Genomic DNA, 21,127 nt, shown 5'->3' with positions numbered 1-21,127 from the left:
GACATGGGGTCAGTACTATGTAAATTTCAATGGGTAAAATAACTATTAGGCTTGACAAAATGTAGGCCATTAACCTTTAGGAGAGCAATCTCAGCAGAAAAGTACAGCCAGGAGCCAAGCTGTGTAAATCACAGGACAGACAGGCAGAAGAAAGGGAGTGTGGCCTCTTCAGACTTTTGTGAGTAGCAGGGAGTAGTCATAATACAGAGAGAATCAGGTGATATTTTTGTAAGATAATAGATAAGTGATCAATTTCAAAAGGAAAGGAAAGGAATCTGTGCAAAGGAGACATGGAGGAAAGAAAATGTCTTTGGGTGTCCAAAGTGGGAGCAATGTCACCTAAGAGCCATCTTTAAAAAAAGAACCCCCCCTCCCCGGCAAAACAATGAGTGAAGGAATGAATGTGAAAACAAAATCCAACTCAGTATGGCTACAGGACTACTACTCACTAATTACTCATAGACATACAACATAAGAGGCCAAGAAAACACTGAAGTAGAGTAGCAGTGGGGCGCCTCCCAGTACATAAACTTTCTCTCAGAACTACCTAGTGAAAATGGACATGCTGTGAACTATGTACGAAACAGAAACCTTTAGAAAAAAAATATGTGTTTCTCTAATTCCACTGCTGGCTAGCTATGGGCACAAAGCAAGATGCACTGATCTCTGGCTTTCTCCCAAAAAGAGCTAAGGGTATTCACCTAAAAAAAAAAGCTGTAATTCTCCCTAGTGTGCTGGTTAGTTGTGTATGAGTGTGTGTGGAATGGAGGGTCCTTTGGTTTTGTTTTGCTTTTTGTCAATGTAATACAAGCTATCATCATCTTGGAAAAAGCAGCCTCAACTGGTGAAATTCCCCTATTAGATTGTCTTCTAGCCCAATCTATGAGGCATTTCTTTATTGATAATTTAATTGATGTCTTAGACCACTATGAGTATGTGTCACCCCAGAAAACCTGTTGTAAAGCACATGAGAAACAAGACAGAGTGGAGTGTCTTTCAGCTGCTGTATCAGTTTCTGCTTGGCCTCCCTCAATAACAGACTCCAATGTGGAAGAATACAATAAAATAAACCCGTTCTTTTCCAAGTTGCTTTGGTCACAAGAGTAGAAAGAAAACTAACACAGCAAAGTCATTAAGAAGCAGATAAATTGCTAGCCAGTACCCACCAGCATGTCAACATTCAAAAGGAATTCTTTCATAATAAAATACAAGCATGCACCATAATAAATAGGAAGATGTTGCCTATTCGGATATTCTATATTGCTATCAGAAACAATAGCTATGTAGATACACTCTTTAGAACTTCTCTACAGTTCTAATAACAAATGAGACAGTCATCCAGCTCAGCTCCCACCATGAAGGGAAGATGAGTGCCAGCTCACCAATAGGGACTATGTACTTTCAAAGCCGATTCAACACTGTGGGGACCTGGATGGCATTTTCAAAAGCCATGTCATTAAACCTCATTGAACACAATTTTTTTTTGCCACTGAGTTAAAACAGTGCCAAAATGTCTTCCCCCACAGTTTCTACCTCTCAAGTCCTAGCAGGAAGCCAGGCTCTGATGACTATTGAGCCAACCCCAACACCTCTGCCCTTTACCAAGCTTGTCCCTGCTGCTGAACACTTACCATCTGACAGAGAGGGTGAACTGAAGCCAGAAGGCAGCAGGAAACCCCATTGTTGGCTCTTGCGTTCACAGCAGCTGAAATAAAAACAGAGGTAATTGTCACTCACAACCATATGTCCATGGAAATATTATAAACAAAAATCTGTAACTATCTAGATCACTTCACTGGTTGCTGGAGCAAATAATGTTAGTTCAGAAAAATTCAGTTGAAAATAGTTTGAAAACACTTTCTTTTGTATCGTTGGGAAACTGAGAAAGAGAATTATGAGTTTTTAAGATCAACGTGGGATACAGACAAGATTCTGACTCAAAAAAATGAGTCATCAAATTCCCAAGTGTCCCTTTTGAAGGACAACATTTTCATTACCCAAATGACTTCTGGCGTCTAGTCTTTTGTAACAGTCTTCTCTTTGAGGGGAGTTTGGCAGCAACCAGAGTGTGGCCTGTCCAGTCTGGCAATCACCCTCCTCCCAGAACTCACAGCTGGCTTTTAGAGCAAATGAGGGTTGCCTTTCTAGCTCTTGATAGAGGCACATAAAGACAAGTTCTCAGAGTCATGAGAAAAACCTCCCTGCCCCATTCCATCATTACCTAACACATTATTAAACAACTATAAACAACAAAGGAATTGGACTCAAGATCAAGATTGGCACATCGAGTGAATTATGAGTTGACTTGGCCTCAGTTTTGGACAAAGTTACTATATAAATATTGGGCCAAAGATAGATTTAATCTGTTCAACTCTAATAATACTGAATTTGTTGGACAAAGATAGGTACTAATATAGAAAGGAAAATATGACAACATAATTCTGTCCTCTTAATTTCAACAATGAGATCATAAGTGTTATCAGAAAAGGAGAAAATTATTCATTCCTATGGATGGTTGGGTGGTAACGGAACTTAAGATATTAACTGAGGTGAAAACATACACTATAAAACTAAAGGTCAAGTACAAGATCTCTGGGTCATCAGATGCAGCATCCTAATGTTATCTCATGCATTTTACTTAAATTTTATACTTTTAATGCTTAAGGAAAATGCTTTTAGAGATTTTGACACCATTCTAAAACTATGACTTATAAAATGAACATTTAATTGTGTGGCTAGCCAGAGAGCTCATGGTTCTACTAAAGAGTAACTACAAAGAAACTGCACTATCTTCTTAGGACACATAGTACTCAGGAATGTGCAGATGAGGGTGTCGGGTGAAGGAACTCCTCTGTGGCAAGCAATAAACAGGGGGTCCCATCTTAGGCCTCAAGAGTATCACTTCTTTCCTAAGAAGTTTGGGGACTAAACTCTGACCCTCTGCTTTGAAATTAAATGTCTCCCCTAAGGCCCTGAGAGTATTCCAAAGTTGCTTCTCTGGTCCGTAAGCAGAGCCAGCTCTAAAGAATAATAGTGTTAAGGAGTCTTAGAGTGAAAAAAGGGTACCAGACAATCCAATAAGCAAGCCTCAGGTCAGTTCAGTTTGTCTGAATGAACACAGAAGGTCCTGTCACCCTGTCCCCATCCAGCTTCCTGTCTCTGAAAGAAGTGCCCACTGTATATTCCTGGCTGGCCTGGAACTCCCACTGTTGACTAGGCTGCTCTCAACCTAATAGAGATCAGCCTACCTTTGCCTACCCAGTTCTGAGATTAGAGGCATGTGCTACCATGCCTGCCTTACCTGGATTTTAGTTTAGTTTGCTAGGCTAAACTCTTTTAATAGATAAGGCATGAGGAGACATGACTCAGTGCACACTTGGGGATTTCTTCACACATCTCCACACATACTCAAGCTCAGACATTACCCAACCAATCTGACACTGCTACAAAAATAATTCCCTAACTCCAAAATACATTTAGAGTTATCACCCAGAGTTTTAAAGTTCGTTTTAGTTATAAAAAAATCAGCAGAGGCTATATGAAATTTTTCTTGCTAGACACATTTATTTTGAAAATCCTAGATAAAACTATCTACTTAAACAGGTACTTTTTGAAGGGAAAAAACCTAGACACTACACTTAACAGTATGAACTCAGCCAGAACAATTAGAGGATACATTTTCTATGAATTTAAGTAGCACTTGTTTCTTCTATGATATTGCTGGGCTGTTTTGTGCAGTGTCTGCACTACAAAAGCATATCACTAAATGTCTCTTCTTCTGTGGTGGAAGCCAGAAAATCATTTGTTTTCCATTTGGAAGCTATCTACAGAAATGTTCCCCTAACCTACACAAACATACAAAAAGGGTATAAATCCTCAAAGGCAGAATGAATTCAGTCCAATCCTTGCTATGCCTTTTTATGGTCATTGTAGAGGGAACAAGTCATTTCCATATTCATTGATTTATTGGAAGTCCAGTTTCCAGGGAACCTCTCAGAAAGGAACCAAATATCTATCAGTAAGTTCAGACTTCACTAGTGCTCCATAAATAGACTTTATTCTCATTGTGGACCCTGAAAAGAACAGTATAAACAATATGATTAAAAACAAGATGGTTAGTTATTACACAGATACACATTCTCTCCACTGAGCTAAGCAAGCAGAAAGCCATTCCCTCTCAAGATTTCTTCCCTGGTATTCCTCTGATAGCAGTCCTCCGTTGCACTGGGCATATGGAAGAAGGCAGGTAGAGTTGGTAGTAGTGGATCAGAAAGGCCCTTTTGGAAACAGTAAAGAAAGAAATGTGTCCAGAAAGCAGTGTGAGATGAAATTGTCCACCTGCTGCCTGCTCTTTGGTATCTGAGTTTTTTGGTTTTCTTATTTTTTATATAAAACTTCTTAAAAGAAAAGGTAGACCTGATGACCAAGCCAAAACTAAGGGTAAATCATCATATGGTACTCAATCCTGATTCCTCAGGAAGAGAGATAAAAGTTTCTCAAATTACTGAATGAGACAGTAACCCAGGATACAAGTACAAGAGACTTACATTGGCTGAATGACATGGCTGACACCTTCAGCACTGCTGATACTCAGAATGCCAAGCTTCCTCCACATTGTTTTAGACATCCCATCCAGAAACTTTGATAAACACCTGCCTCTTACAAGGTCAAATACTGAGTATTAAAAAACAAAATTCCATATCGAGCTAAGGAAAGGAAATTCTATGGTAGCTTCTTGTGGTCTAGGCATGAGTTGGTGGTGCAATCATTTTAAATATGCCTCTGTGGAGGGTTTGTAAGCCTGAAGTAAAAAGCCTGAGGAAACCAGGACGAGACTCTCAGAGGGTGACAAACCAAATGTCTGATCAACTCCCAATTGTGGAAAGTAATTAACCTCTTCTATGGGAAAAATGGTGTTAAAACTAATTCTCAAGTCATTGGCTTTCATTAAGTATATTGGAGAGAGTAGTTTTATGCTGCCAGAACTTACAACACAGAGAAGATAATTTTAAATTCTATATGGTAATGGATGGCCTTAATGGAAGAGACAAAAAGTTGTCTTTAAAAGGACAGCCTGTTTCACAACTTTACTAAAATCAGAAATACAGGCCATGTCTGTAGCTCAGTGCCAAGTTCTAAACTAGCATTCAAGAAGCTCTGTGTTCTGATTTGCATTTCCCTGGTGACTAGGGATGTTGAACATTTCTTTAGGTGTTTCTCAGCCATTCAATATTTCTCAGCTGAAAATTCTTTGTTTACTTATGCACCCCATTTTTAATAGGGTAATTTGGCTCTCTGGAGTCTAACTTCTTGAGTTCTTGTAAATTTTGGATATTAGCCTTTTATCAGATGTAGGATTGGTAAAGATCTTTTCCCAATCTGTTGGTTGCCGTTTTCTCCTAATGACAGTGTCCTTTGCCTTACAGAAGCTTTGCAGTTTCATGAGGTCCCATTTATCGATTCTTGATTTTAGAGCATAAGTCATTGGTGTGTTGTTCAGAAAATTTTCCCCAGTGCCCATGTGATCAAGACTCATCCCCACTCTTTCTTCTATTTGTTTGAGTGTTTCTGGTTTGATGTGGAGGTCCTTGATCCCCTTGGACTTAAGCTTTGTAGTGAGATTCCACTTCACACCAGTGAGAATGGCTAAGATCAAAAACTCAGGTGACAGCAAATGCTGGCGAGGATGTGGAGAAAGAGGAACACTCCTCCATTGTTGATGGGATTGCAAACTGGTACAACCCTTCTGGAAATCAGTCTGGAGGTTCCTCAGAAAATTGGACATTCCACTACCTGAGGACCCAGCTATACCTCTCCTGAGCATATACCAAAAACCAATATACAGCAAAGACACATGCTCCACTATGTGCATAGCAGCCTTATTTATAATAGCCAGAAGCTGGAAAGAACCCAGATGCCCTTCAACAGAGGAATGGATACAGAAAATGTTGTATATCAATACAGTGGAATATTACTCAGCTATCAAAAACAATGACTTCATGAAATTCATAGGCAAATGGATTGAACTAGAAAATATCAACCTGAGTGAGGTAACCTAACAGAAAAACACACATGGTATGCATTCACTAATAAGTTGGAATCACCCAAGATATAATCCACAGACCACATGAAGCTCAAGAATAAGGATGACCAAAATGTAGATGCTTCACTCCTTCTTAAAAGGGGGATCAAAAAATATTCATAGGAGGGGATATGGAGGCAAAGTTTGGAGGAGAGACTGAAGGAATGGCCATTCAGAGCCTGCCCCACATGTGGCCCATATATATACAGCCACCAAAACCAGATAAGATGGATGAAGCTAAGAAGTGCAGTCTGACAGGAACCAGATATAGATCTCTCCTGAGAGACACAGCCAGAACATGTCGAATACAGAGGTGAATGCTAGCAGCAAACCACTGAACTGAGAATGAGACCCCTGTTAGAGAAATTAGAGAAAGGATTGAAAACTGAAGGGGCTTGAGACCCCATAAGAACAACAATGCCAACCAACCAGAGCTCCTAGGGACTAAACCACTAGCCAAAGACTATACGTGGACTGACCCATGCTTCCAACTGCATATGTAGCAGAGGATGGTCTTGTTGGGCACCAATGAAAGAAGAAGCCCTTGGTCCTGCCAAGGTTGGACCCCCCAGTGTAGGGGAATTTTGTGGGGGTGGGAAGGGTGGGTGGATGGGGAAAGGAACACCCTTACAGAAGAAGGGAAGGGGGATGGATAGGGGGCTTATGTCCAGGAAACTAGGAAAGGGAGTAGCATTTGAAACATCAATAAAAATATCCAATTAAAAAAAAAAGAAGAAGCTCTGTGTTTGAGCAGGAGAAAATAGCGGTCTCCACAGGAGTTAAAGTTCCTCATAAATTTTACTTGTTGGAAGAACTCGAAGAAAGACAAAAAGGGTAGGTGATGAAGGATGAAGGATGAAGGTAATAGAATGGTTAGCTGGGGCCTTGAAGATGATGAAGACATGACACTTACAAGGTAGACAGGCATGATTATTGGGCCACCAAGGACAAAGTAAGAAAACAGAGTGTACAGCCTGAAAGTAGAACGTGAAGCTCTTCTGTCACTTAGATTTGTAACAAAAAATAGTATGAATGGAATCAATACTTCCAGTGGAACTGTGGGTGCATGGAGCATACCAGTATTAGGAAAATGCCAGGATTTCTCTAGCATTAAAGTGCCAAAACATCTTACAATGTCCAAGGAAAATATGAAGCTTCCACAGATACCAGAAGGACAGACATACGACTAATTTTAGTGGATCTCAAACTTGTCTTAAATCAACAACCTTCTACTCATGTTAATATCTTAATTAAATATCACCATGCAAAATACCCACACATTAAGTAAAAGAACTGCAGCTGGTAAACATGACCTGGACATTGTAAGAATATATTTAATATATGTGCACCTATTATGTTTTAAGGTAGCAAAAGAAGTGCAGCACAATTTTCCTTTCTCTTCTTAAAGCGCTGTCATTTAAACATGAACCTGAAGCATTCAAAATAGAATTCAGGTTGTCAAGACAGAAGCATGGCAAAAGAGTGTCAGATGGCCACGGGAACCTTTGTTTTTCTGAAAGTAAATTCTCAAGGACAAACAGAACCGACAGGCTTTATCCACCATATTTAGAACTGCAGACGGAATTGTTTAAAGTAGCAGCTATAATGAATAGTAACCAACTGTGTTAGTTCTTGAAGCGGTGTGGGTGCTGACTACTGTTAGTAGCAAACACAGGCGCAGGATTGTTTTGATGCCTGTATTTATAATAAAAAGATGTTTGGGGTTTTGAATTTCTGTTAAAAGCTATTCTCATCTGTTACATGTAACAGACATGATAATTTGTTTACAGTCTTTGTTTAATAAAACATGCTTAGAAGTTCTAAGTGAAGTCAACAAAAAGGAAATAGGTGTTGAATATGTGACTTTGAGATAAAAGTTAGTCTTAAAATGTAAATAAAATATGAAATGTGTCTTCAAAAGAAAAGAAGACACTTTGTGTTCAATCTTCAGCACTTCAAGGAAAAATTCTTTACCCAGATAAAATGATTTCTACCTATAATTTTACCACTCTGGGACTAAAGCAGTGGCTTGCTATGAATCTGAAGCGAGCTTGTGCTATAGTGTATCACCTGGGTTACCGAGTGAGACCCTGTTACAAATATCCAGAATCACCAAAGATAAAATACTGAGGACAACCCTTGTGTTACTTATTTGGTATGTTTTTTCTCTTAGCAAGAATACACTTGGTTTCATTTCTTGTAGATCAGCAGAGAGCCACAGAGACTATTTCAACTCTTATTCTAGGAAACTGAGAAACACACAGCCAGCCAACTACAATTTGGTGATTAACAGGATGTCTAGACAGGCTCTTATGGGCATAACATTATTAATTAACCAACAGTTTGGTTAATCACAATAGCAAGAGTAATTCCTGAAATAAATATTTTATTAATATGCCCATCAATAAAGCAAAAGTAAAAGGAAATATTTCAATTAATTCATTTGTAATAATATTGAGATCGTGACTGGCAAATTCTGTTTGAGAGCCTGGAGAGTGAGCTAATGTTTCTAGCATGGTAAATCTTCATCTTATTGTTTCTAATGGAACTGTATATTTCAATTTCCTGCCAGAATTCCTTTTATGTCATCTATCTAGACTATACTAAGGTCCATTAGTGAACAATTGGCTCTGACAAACATTCTGCTGGTACGCATTGTTCCTTCCTTTTAGAACTGTGCATTCCCAAATTCCCACTGCTAAGAACATTTTTTGCTAGATAAGGAGTGTGCTGTCACGATGATTGAATATCTGCTAATATTCTTTGTCAATCAAAAAAACATATTTGAAAAAACACATAATATTTGAAAAGGAAAAAAGTAAATACATTGACCAGCACATACACAGTACATATTTTCATGAAATACAGCTAATCTAATATTTTTCAGACTCCATAGCCTTAAACCATGGGGGAGAAATACAAGTTACATTGAATTTAATCTGAAAACATTAGCCCAAAGCCTGCTGTTTTGCCTTCACAGAAGTCCATGTATAATGAACTCCCATGTTCCTCCTGACTTCTTTACTGCCATGGGCAATCCATCTATCCCCAAACTGTTTATTCCATTTCAGCTTTACTTACTTGGATGAGGAAATGAAGGCAATAAACCTCACATCTAATCTTTAATGTTAACCATCTGGTCAACATATATTTTAAGGCTAGAAGAAGATTTGAACTATAACCACATAAAAGTTTCCTGCAGAAAGTAAAATTTTATTTTATGCCATAAAAATCCCTTGGAGGACACATATTTGTATCTTTAAGTATATAAACGTATATTAAAATGATTTACCAATGAGCACTTAATACTTTCCAGACCTGTTCTGGCAGCTGGCAGGAAAACCAGAAGGCCAAGCCTGCACGGCTGCTCTGTCAGGGAGCAGGAGGTGGGGGTTGGCTGTTCAAGGCAAAGTGGACTCCTGTTGAGTCTCCAAGCTCAACTCCATCAAATTAACTTCACATATTGATATGTGAGAGCAGTGTTTTAGCAAGACTGTGTGCTCCTAAGGGGCTTTCTCATCAATCCTCTGGCCTTTCTTCCCGTAAATGCCAATAGACCAACCAGTAAATGCTGATGGACTTACCAATAAATGTTGATGGATCCAGCTGTGCCAAATGGAATGCGCAATTTTAGAAAACGCAAAAATATATGCTCTCTGTCAAAGCGAACAGTAATGTGTGAACACGTACTCTAGATGTCCTGCTCAAAAGACAACAAAGTGAAAAATAATAATAATCCACTTTCCCTGAATTCAGCACTTAGGTGTGAATAAAGAATTTGCCTATTTTTCTTAATTACAAAAGAAATTCATACTCACAATAATTAATAAGTATCATGATAGCCTCAGTCTTGCCCCAGAGCCCCTAGTGCACTTGTCTTAGCATGCCCATACATCATTGTCTGCCTCTCACTTATCTAGATGAGAAATGGTGATTATGTGTGAGAATTAATTGGCCTTAGTTTGATATGAAAATTAAAATATAAAACTATCATATAATGTAGCAACATCTAAAATAAAATTAGAAATGCTTGTCTAAATTTCTGTTTGTGTTTCATTAAACACCAAAACTAGTCCAGAGGGGTTTCTATCCAGGCCAGGTCTATCTTTTCCTACACTGTTGTAGGAGACCCAAAGTGTCTGTCATTTTAGTCATGATGGGTAGGAAGAAACCTATAGCCAATTTAGCTACACCTTGGTCTACCTCCTTATGGTTCCAAAGTTAATCCATTAATGTTTATGTTATTGAACTCAGATTCCTTGAATCCATTAAACTATCTTTTAAGCAAAAAGAATCTCTTTAAAGTTGTTAGAAGGCTGTCTTAGTCACTATTCTATTGCTATGAAGAAACACCATGGCCAAAGCCACACTTAGAAAGCATTTAACTGGGGAATCGCTTATAATTTCTTATGGTTTATTCATTATTAGCATAGTGAGTAACAAGGCAGCACACAGGCTGATATGGCCCTCGAGCTGAGAGCATTACATCTTAGACCATAGACAGGAGAGAGAAAGAGATAGAGACAGAGAGACAGAGAGACAAAGACAGAGACACACAAAGACAGACAGAGACAGAGAATGTTGGGGTTGCTGTGGACTCTTTGAAACCACAAAACCCACCCACCCCTAGTGACATACTTTCTCCAACAGGCCACACCTCCAACAAGACCATACCTATTTATTCTTCTAATCCTATCAGACAGTTCTACTCCCTGATGATTAACCATTCAAACATGTGATCCTATGGGCTCCTTTCACATTCACAACACTACATAGGCCAAACAGACCCATGAAACAACCCAAGATACAATCCAGAATGCCTATGTCCGGAGTATGCACAGATAATATATACAACATGAGGATAATATGCTACATCGTTTTTCATATTTACTTTTAGCTGAACCTAAGAAAAGCTAGCTCCTAACAATATCTGGCTTGTGGATTCCCAGAGGTGGCCTTACAAGGCAAATACATCAGGTGAAATGTGGCACTGAGAATCCAGCAAAGCCCTAGAGAGTGTGGAGAGGGAGAAAGCAAGAGCCACAGAGTGACTAGATTTCCTATGGCAGTAATGTAGAACTAAGATAAACTAGAATTCAGGAAGGATACAGCACATTTACAAATTACATACTAAGTAGAGCAAAGAAAAATGTCTTTCAGGTGACATCGATGCTTCTGCAATAATCCGTGGCTTATAAATAAAAATGTGAATTATGTTTCTTGTTAAGTAAGAGTGCACATGCAGCATCCTTTTGGTATAATTGTGGTATCTGTCAGGCACAATATGAAATAAAAACCGTACTGTTTCAAAATGAAAGATAGTACTCCCACCCACCCACCCTCAATTTGAAGTTGTCAGTATAACTACTTGAAATGAGTGGTGTTTAAAGCAGTTAGGTTCTGCTCTTAGAGCACATATTTTAGAAAAGTTGCAAAGACATAAAAAATCAGATATAAAATGTGCAGATGCTTGTAGCTGCTTTCATCACAGAATTATACAATGGTGTTTCCTGAGAGGAACGAATGAAGATGTGACTTCGATATCATGATCTCAAACACTGACCTCAGAAAGTTAGTCTCTCGCACCATCTCCTAGAGCTAAAGTTTTATGGTAAACCTGTCCATGTTGTAAAACAAGTTCACAGACATGTAATGTATTTCCCTGGAGGGTTCCCACATCCAAATTCATGAAATTTCTGTTGACATAACCACTCAACACCAAGGGCAATAAACTGAGTTTGCAGATGAAAGTAAGTGTGATAATCGGGTAGTCTCAACAATGGGGAGATTGTCCAAGGTTGTCTAGGTGAGTTCAACAGGATGACCTGCACCAGGAAAAGCAGGGCAAAGAGGCAGAGGGGAAGACAACAGTCATAGTAGCATAAGAAGAAATTTGTCTTGGGGTTGTTAGCACTGAAGATAGAGAGGTGGTACCACCAGCCATGAAATATCAACATCTTATGGAAGCTGTAGAAGCAAGAAAAGAGATGTTGATAAGACCTTCCAGAAGGACTACAACTCTGCTGATATGTGATATTAGATCAGTGAAGGCTATTTCAGACTTCATCAAGGAAAACCAATTTAAAATATTAATGCCAATTTGTTATACCAGCCACATAAAACCAGTATAAGAGACTTCCTGATTTAAGAATAAGTATTTATGTTAGAGAGTTGAAAACAGTTGCCTCTCTAGCTATTGTGTTGAGTACACAACGTGCACTCCAAAACAGAAACACCAATAAGAGCTAGGTACCTGTCCATTGGAAGATGCCTTCCAATATATGATTTAGCAAGAAAACTATTCCAAGGCTGTGGAGGCACCATTACTTTGTGAAGAAAAATAAATAAATCCAATGCATTTAGCAAATATTTTAGAGCATAAAACCTTACATAAACATACACACACACACATATACACATACACACACACTCATACACACATACACACACATACACACACACACACACACACACACACACACACACAGACTGAAGCCTAGAGAGATGGTCAAGAGCACTTATTGCTCTTGCAGAGGACCCAGGTTCAGTTCCCAGTATGGTGACTCACAGCCATCTATACCTCCAGTTCCCTCCTCTGGAATTCAGTATTCGCTTCTGGCCCATACAGGCACCTTCACATACATGGTACCCAAACACTAATGCAAGCATACACACACACACACACACACACACACACACACACACACGCATACACACACATACACACACACACACACACCACATATACACACATACACACACACATATAAATAATAAATCTCAAAAAAAAAGAAATTACTGAGAATGTCAAATTCTTAAATGGACAAAGAAACTTTCAATATAATTCACATAACTATAACTAATAAAGAATAAAAATGTACCAGATGAAGTAAAGATGTTGCAGGAGAAGAGAAGGTATTTTACCTTATGAATGCATACTTTCTAGGAACTATATTCTCTAATATCACTGACATGGTGACATGAGTATTGTTAGTTACTGCCGTGGTCAATAAGTGATACTTCAGCTTATTTTTCATTGCTTTAATTGAATCAATAATTATATATTCTTACTGCATCAAATATTTTAAAATAACCGGAAGAGCCAATTTTGAATAGTCTTATGATAGGGAAATGGAACAAACTTTCTAAATACCAAGTCAATAGTTATAAAAATAACAAAAGGAAGTGCTAGTGGTGCTTTCCTATAGTAATTCTACCTTAGGAAGTAAAATACAGAAATAGAGATAAATGCACAGAAAAAAATCATTGTCACATTATGTATAATAAAAATGATTTAATAATAGAATAGTGTTCATTACAGTACATTCAAATGTTGTATATTTATGTATGCATGAATGGTTTAGTCTTGACTTGTGTCGTGGGAGTGTCACTGTGACTTAGAGACTATGTGAAAGGGCCCGAAGGAAGCTCAAGCTAGTGGAGATCAGACTGCTTACAGTGGTCACAGGTCATGTCTGTTTTTCTGTATGTAGCTGATTTCCTGCAGAAGTTGGATTTGGTAGAACCCATTTTAATTTAATTTAAGTTCATTTTTCCACTGCCACTTCAGGCACATGCAAAGACCCCATTTTATCTCACATTCTGGTTCATATTCCAGCCTGAGTTTACAGACTTTTGGGTTCCCTTGTAGATATTAAATTACCTCAGTCAGGTTCATCTGACCCCTCAGCTCCTCAGCTTGAGCTGCATCATATTACCCAGGTCTTCATTAAGAAGGGACCACATAACTAGCTGCTTCCCTCTCCATCTTCCCTCCTTGGTCATACAGGGGGGTGAAGGAGAAGTGATAAAAAGTAGAGGGAGTAAGGGTTGGACACCACAGGCTCACAAGTAAGCCAACAGAAGACACTGGCTGGATATGACAGTCCCTACCGGCTGGTGTTTCATCTAGAAAGCAATTCTGTGGGTGTCTCAGAATTTCCCTCCACTCTTCCTTCAGAAATTCTCTGTACTGTCTATGTGTCTCTCAGCATTACCACTTTCTGACTGACCACCTAACACCCATACTCACTCTTTGTACCCAGAGTCCCAGCATCCTCCTCCTGACCACCTCACTAGGAAGCCCCTCTGTAAGTACGGAGAGGCCTCCTCCCTAACTTCTCACAAAGCCTCTTAGATGTCTTGGCCTATAGCTGCATGATCTGGGGTAGGATTATAAGCCAGGGTCAGGAATCACAGTGGGAAGATGGATATCCCACAGGTATTCTTTGCAATAGGAAGCCTCGCCTTCGACTTTAGGGCTGTTAGAACAGTTCCTTTTCAGTGTTGTTTTACAATGAGAATAGAAGGAGGAAACAAGTTTTGACCACACAGAGAAGGGCAAAATGGCTGACTAAAACAGCTAGAGAAGCAGCTGTTTTTAACTCTATTGAAGAAGTCTGGTAATTTTAGTTTAACTGAAATTAAGTAACAATATTAACCTCCAAGAACTGTTGTGTCCCCTGGATGAAATCATCTTTCAGGGAAGTCCAGGAAAAAAAACACAAGTGTCAAAGGCTGCTCTATGATATGTTTGCTCTTTGAGACACTCATCAAAGTACACATATTCTCTCCTACTGCATTTCACCACTAACTAACCACCAGCAAGTTAATGTATTTTCTTATGATGTAATTAACAAAACAGTTTAGCAGTGAATAGAATTTACATTGTCACAGCATTTTAAATTATTCAGTAGATGATTGCTGTTTAATTTATGTGCAACATATTTTGGGTTCTTTACTACATGTTAAACATTAAAATGGTTGTAAGAATAATGAATATAGTACACATTGCTCTATGAATAGGAAAAAACTAAAATATATCGTATGAATAATTTGTAATGGTTTGTATATCCTAATCAAAATTTAAGAGAGATATCTTAAAACTGTTCCTATTTCTTGTTTATCTGTAATTTTTAGAAAGCTATTTAAGCTACTGAAAAATGAATAAGTTTTAAATAACAGCTACTGTTTAGTCATAAAGGTTTATTCTATTACAAATTCATAGAAGTTATTGATCTACTGGTACAAACTCTAAAAACATCTGCTTCTTTTCCAGCTGGTTGGTTTTGTGTATGCCTGTTATGTGATCAGCATTTCCATGGAAGAAGAAGACACCTGTAAGTACCGTAATCATTCCCTGGGGTCCCTTCTGGGTAAGACATTGACCCCTAAAAGCCATTACAAGGCTAGGAAATCTTTCATAATATTTCAAATCAAAAATGACTGGATTTGGCAGAGTAACGTTATAATAGAGAAAACAAATTCAACCTCACATAAGCTAGGTGGCACTATACGCTGACCAGCCGTCACTTGAGTTCTCAGAAATGGGAGAAAACTCAGATGCCTGCAGACTGCTGTCAAATCATGTCAGAGGTCCCAGCATGAGGGTAAGCAACATGCTGAGCAGATAGATAGTTAAGGGTTATTCTATTCAACACCAGTTGGGAGTACGTTGGTGGTAAAACTCTGAAATTTAGCTAACAGCAATAATAGCAATACAATGTGTTGTATGTGTTAGATCCATATGTGTATGAACTAAGCAACAAAATTACTGTCTTTCACGTGGAACTCCTTTGAAAAAGTTGAAGAGATACTAAAAGTGACTCATGGGATGCTCAGAAACTAAGTTGTGGTTTAGCATCAAATAAAAGGCATATCATGCCTTGAGGTTCTGTTGAGGCATAGCTGCATAGGTCAACAAATGTAACTTATTGAGCTCCTGAAAACTTATAAGGCACTAGGCATACAACTCTGGTGTGTTCATGTAAGACAATAGCAAATATTAACCAGGTTTTATAGTTGAATTACTTTACAGAATCACATTTACCCATTTCCACTGTTAGTCAAATTGCTTAAAATAGAGCTTTTAAGAAAATGGGAGGGGGAGTTATATTGCCAACCTTTTTAATGGCCTTCTAGAATACAGTTCCAAAAGGAATGGTCCCCACCAAACACAAGTAAGAGTGGTGCCTGAACTGAAATTCATGACAGTGTGCTCTCATCAGCAACACAACAAGTGATAGACAGTTCTAGACCTTGAAACCAATGGTCTCAGTTGGTGAAAACAGGTCAACTCTGGCAGCATGTTTAGTGTTTACTGGGGATATTTTCCTTTTAATATTAAATGGGAAAGAATTCCTGGCAATTTCAAACGTTAAAGTTCATGTAACAGCCTGTCTTACTTGGAGGGGAGCTTCCAGGAGGACAGCTTCAAAAACTCATTCGTTTTGTAAACTGACAAGGCTACGCACAGAAGATCAGCATTGTGATTCAAGTCCATACCACAAAAAAGGAAGGAAGGAAGGAAGGAAGGAAGGAAGGAAGGAAGGAAGGGAGGGAGGAAGGAAGGAAGGAAGGAAGGAAGGGAAGAAAGAAAATCCACTATCCACATGGCCAGGAACAATTGATTGTGAATACGAACTGGACTGAGATTGTAAAGAAGCTGAGATTTGGGCTAAATAAATCCTTCAATTGCTGTCCTGAGTTTTGAGTACTTCCTCTCACAATACCCACAAAAAAGGGGCTTTTTTCTCTTTCACTTCATCAAACTGTTCAAAGTTCAGATAGTCCACTCCACCTCTCTGAGGAGAAAAGTTTCTCTAACCATTAGTCTTTTGTCTAACACAATAACTATAGAAAATAATTTCTTCGAGGCTTATGATTTTTCAGTGAAATTGGAAGCACACTATGGCATGCAAAGTAAAAGTCTCACCTACACTGAATAGAGATCTTTTTTTTTGAAACTTTATCAAATTTCCTTGAGAGCAGTGCTTCTCAACCTGTGGGTTCCAACCCCTTTGGTGGTGAATGACTCTTTCGCAGGGGTTGTGAATCAAATATTTTATTAAAATTTATAACAGTAGCAAAATTACAGTTATGGAGTAGCCATGAGATAGTTTTATGTTTGGGAGTCACCAAAACCTGAGGATTCACAGTAGAGTCAGGAACGTTAGGAACGTTGAGAATGACTGCTTCAGAGTAACAGTGGCAGAGGAGAGGGACTATGTTGTTTTATGGACTTCACTATTATTAATCAAGTGAATCTTCTCTATAGAAATCTCTGAGTCAGCTAACCTGATGCCATCAAACTCAGACTGAAACAGCTGTTCGTAGCCTAGTCTATTAATGGTTTCATTCTAGTGTTTTTATTAGGGTTTTACATAAAGTTACTCAGCAACATCTGGATGTTGTTTTACTGCTATAAATTTTAATAATATTTGGAGTCAAAAAAAAAGCCTAGGATGCTCAAAACAAAGTCTTTGTGCCCAATATAACATAATCAGCTGCCGGAAGAAGGATGACACTGAAAAAGAAATTGCAAGCCTTAGAGCCTGGACGTCTTCATGACAGCTTTTCTGTTTTTAGTACAAGAAGAATCAAAGGAACAGGTGTAACGAAATGGTCCCAGAGTCTTCAGCAGCAGATGTGAGTGAAAGCAATGTCTAGGGTCAAGTTTACGACCTAATAGATATCACAACTGCTGCCAACACTTGGTAGAATTCTAGGCACAGTGGTGTAATGCTCTTTGGTTATGATGTTGCCAGTCCACAGCAAAAGGGAACCATACTTTCTTTAAATTGTTTTTCAACATATAAGCACAAAATAAGAAAAACTACCATTAGTAATACATTTAGAAAGCTCGTTCTGAAAGGTAACTTCCAAACTAACCTAATTCCATGGCATCTTGGCCAATATTCTGTCATTTGTCTTGATTCCTATTCGAAGTAAAGACATCTTCACATTATTCAAAATAGAATAAAGCCTTGTTCTCAGACTGAAACAAGCCAGTAAGGAAAAATTAGTAATACCTCCACATCCTTTCTCTGCACTGCTCACATAGTCTGTGAAGCTGATATTTCAGATGGACATTACAAAAGGGTAACAAATGTTTAGAGAAACATTCATTTCCAAACACTCATCTTCCCAGTTATCTCTCTGCCTCTTATTTCTTGTTTCTTATAAAGATTATAAGCAAAGGTCAAAAACAAAGAGATAAAAGCTGGCAGAGCAATAGGTGGGATCTGTGGTTGAGACCCGTCATCCTAAAACCCAGTTGAAGTCTCCTCCATGAGTCCTCTGCCAAAGTGAATTGCTAATTTGTTACTATATTGTCAGACCTACCAAACATGTAGAGTAAGGCAAACTATGTCGAAAAGTAGCCATTAGTGTATGTAAGTACTGTCATGAGTTTCTGGGGCATCTATTCCAGTCTTGCTTCTCATCTTGGCTTTCAAATTGTGCCTGGCATATTGATTTGGGCAACTGCCATAAATCAGGGATTGGAGGATAGCAAGCTCGATCACCCCACCTAAGGAATGTCTGGCAGCTTAAGAAAGGACTGACCTGCAGTGCAAAGGCAGAGAGAGGAAACCAGGTCTTGGCTATGCCATTCATAAGACACACACACACAAACACACACACACACACACACACACAAACACACACACACCTGATAGATAGATAGATAGATAGATAGATAGATAGATAGATAGATAGATGATACATAGATGATAGATAAATAGATAGATGATAGATAAATAGATAGATGATAGATAGATAGATAGATAGATAGATAGATAGATAGATAGATAGATAGATAGATAGATAGATAATTACTATCATAGGCACCCAAACACAGACTAGACCCAAAGGGGCTAAGGAAACAATTTCATTGAATCAATTTCCAAAGTAAAGGCTAAAATCACCATGAAGTGGCACCTCAGCTACTCTCCAGAGCAGTCAGACCTCTGCAGCTCAGCCTGAGAAGAAACTGTCTATAGCTCACACTCTTCTTTCTTCATGCATCTCCAACCTAAACTCATGATTCCTTTGCCTGCCCACTTCTTGAAGAAGGAAAGACAGAGGTCTCTCCACTAGCAGGTTTCTCTCCAGTGGAGCTTAATTGCCTCTTCCCCAACTTGGCCAACTTCTTCTACCTCTTCCAAACTATCATAATGGCCCTGTGATATATTGTTGAATGCTTTCTGGGCACACTATGTGTTTACGTTGAAGACATTTAATACAACTGTGATTTTTCTAAGGTCATGGTACTTCCGATGGAAACCTCATTTCCTAACACAGTTGGAACTATATCTATACAACATACAATTTTGTGACTTTTTCTGGGAAAATGTGAGCAAGTATCTATTAGCTCCAGACGCAGTAGTGATGGCAGAAAAAGGATGTGACTCTATCCGAGTCTAGCTTAATGAAACAGTGAGTGTATTGGAGTTCTTTGAGGTGTACAGGTGAGGAGTTGCTTACAGGAACACGGGTGACTCAAAGGCAGCTGCATAACTGAAAAGCTCACCACAACAGAGGTGACAACCCTTGAAAGCTGCTTCCCTGGAGCTCATGCTCATCAGCAGTGTTGAGCTACGCAGCCATTCTTAGGTTGACAAAGAAAGAGAAATGGAAGACAGGGAACTTGCAGTTCAGATGTGATCATGAACACACAACACACTGTCCATATCCTGTGGCACCTGGAATTCATGACACAGAGAAATTCACTATAAAGCTATAAATGGTAGAACTTAACAGAAATGAGTGACAACATTCTCCTCGTTTTCTGTATTTCTATTTTGTATCTGAATTCAATAACCCTAAGCCCAACCCCCATCTCACCTTTGATGAGTGACCCACTAACCCAGCTTTTCCAGCCTCACTGTAGATATGAGGTGAGTCCTATAGTTATCAAGGCAGGGAAGTGAGCCTTGAAAGGATGAGAAGGAAAACCCCGTGCAGAGTAACTTTGTCAGCCTGGATCGATCAGTCTTCTGGGAGGCTAAAGCCAGGCAGTTCATTGTCAGCATATTTAAAACACATTATAGTTTGGGAAATGTTTCCAGGCAACAATCAGTACAATCAGTCCAATTTCAGGTGTACAATAAAGCCTAAGGTGTGACTACATAGAAACTCCTTTACAAAGTTCAAGTGACCAAGTGATCTCTGACTGATAGCGTAGAGGTCAACAGGCCATAAAGTACATGTGCTATCTCCCCTAAGGGAGGAAAGTGTCTGGAACAATTATTCTGATAACCTGAGTGAGATATGCTTTTATAGCAAAAGGTATGAGACATTTACCTCCACAGATTGCAAAAAGATCACCAGGTTGTTAACCAAATCCACTCTCAGTTTTCTGGGTGGGATGCAGGTATCTGATTTTTATCTCATCCTCTGAGAAGATACCCCTATGTGATTAACATTCTTGGTTCCCTTAGTGCTTCTCTGTGAGTTCAAGAACCTCTGTGCCCTCAACATTAGTATACTGAGTCCTTCTCTGTTTTGTCCTTTAGCTCAGTAGTGTTGCTGACAGTAGCACCTGCCATAATGAAGCTTCAGAATGTTCCTTGAAAGCCAGACACCTGCCACACCATCCTTTCGCCTGTTTCTAGGCAGAATCTTCTCCAGATATTATATAAACTAATATTTGAGTTATCTGTACCTCAGAAAACTCTACGTTTCAGAGATCTTAGCATTCCCAACTTCTGCGTAAGGATGATTGAAACTCAAGGCTATAACAACGTGAGGCATGGTTCTTTCTCTTCTTTCAAGTGCCTTTATCAAGACTCTTGCCGAGGGTTAAATTGCTTGCCAAGCAAGCGTGAAGATCTAAGTTCAGATCCCACTACCCACGCAAACTGTCAGGTAAAGCCGGGAAGGCTTACATGTGTACCTGTAACTCCAGCAGTGGGTAGGGGGACGCATGTAAACAGTAGGATCACTGAACCTTCTGGCTCCAGTCTGGTTCCACATTCAATGAGAACCCCTGTCTCAAGAGAATAAGACAGACCACCGTGACACACATCTTCCTCTGGCTTTCACACATGTGTGCACAGTATACATGCCTGCACACACACCTCTGCATCTGTGACACCTAACAAAAACTACCATTGAAATAATGTCACAAAGGGACTTTACATCCATGGGCTTCCGTCCTTCATACCCCTGAGCCTTCTCTCCAGTCCAAGAGACTGATGGGTCTATTCATAGCTATGCCTTCCTTCACATAGAAAAGGAAGACTCATCCTATATTGCAGGGTT

The 21,127-nt window shown here is 39.0% G+C and overlaps 1 protein-coding gene across 1 annotated transcript in view; it reads left to right on the top strand.

The window, feature by feature from the left end:
* Nkain3 (Sodium/potassium transporting ATPase interacting 3) overlaps window positions 1-21,127 on the top strand; it is a 679,349-nt gene that overhangs the window by 628,158 nt on the left and 30,064 nt on the right. The window contains 1 exon segment of the mRNA NM_001109540.2: window positions 15,141-15,201. Coding sequence (NP_001103010.1) covers window positions 15,141-15,201 — 61 coding nt within the window.

Source organism: Rattus norvegicus, chromosome 5 (assembly GCF_021556685.1).
Source record: "Rattus norvegicus strain SHRSP/BbbUtx chromosome 5, alternate assembly SHRSP_T2T, whole genome shotgun sequence".
In the NCBI taxonomy this organism is placed as follows: domain Eukaryota; kingdom Metazoa; phylum Chordata; class Mammalia; order Rodentia; family Muridae; genus Rattus; species Rattus norvegicus.
Note: the sequence above shows the minus strand (reverse complement) of the source record. Positions and strands in the feature narration are given on the sequence as shown.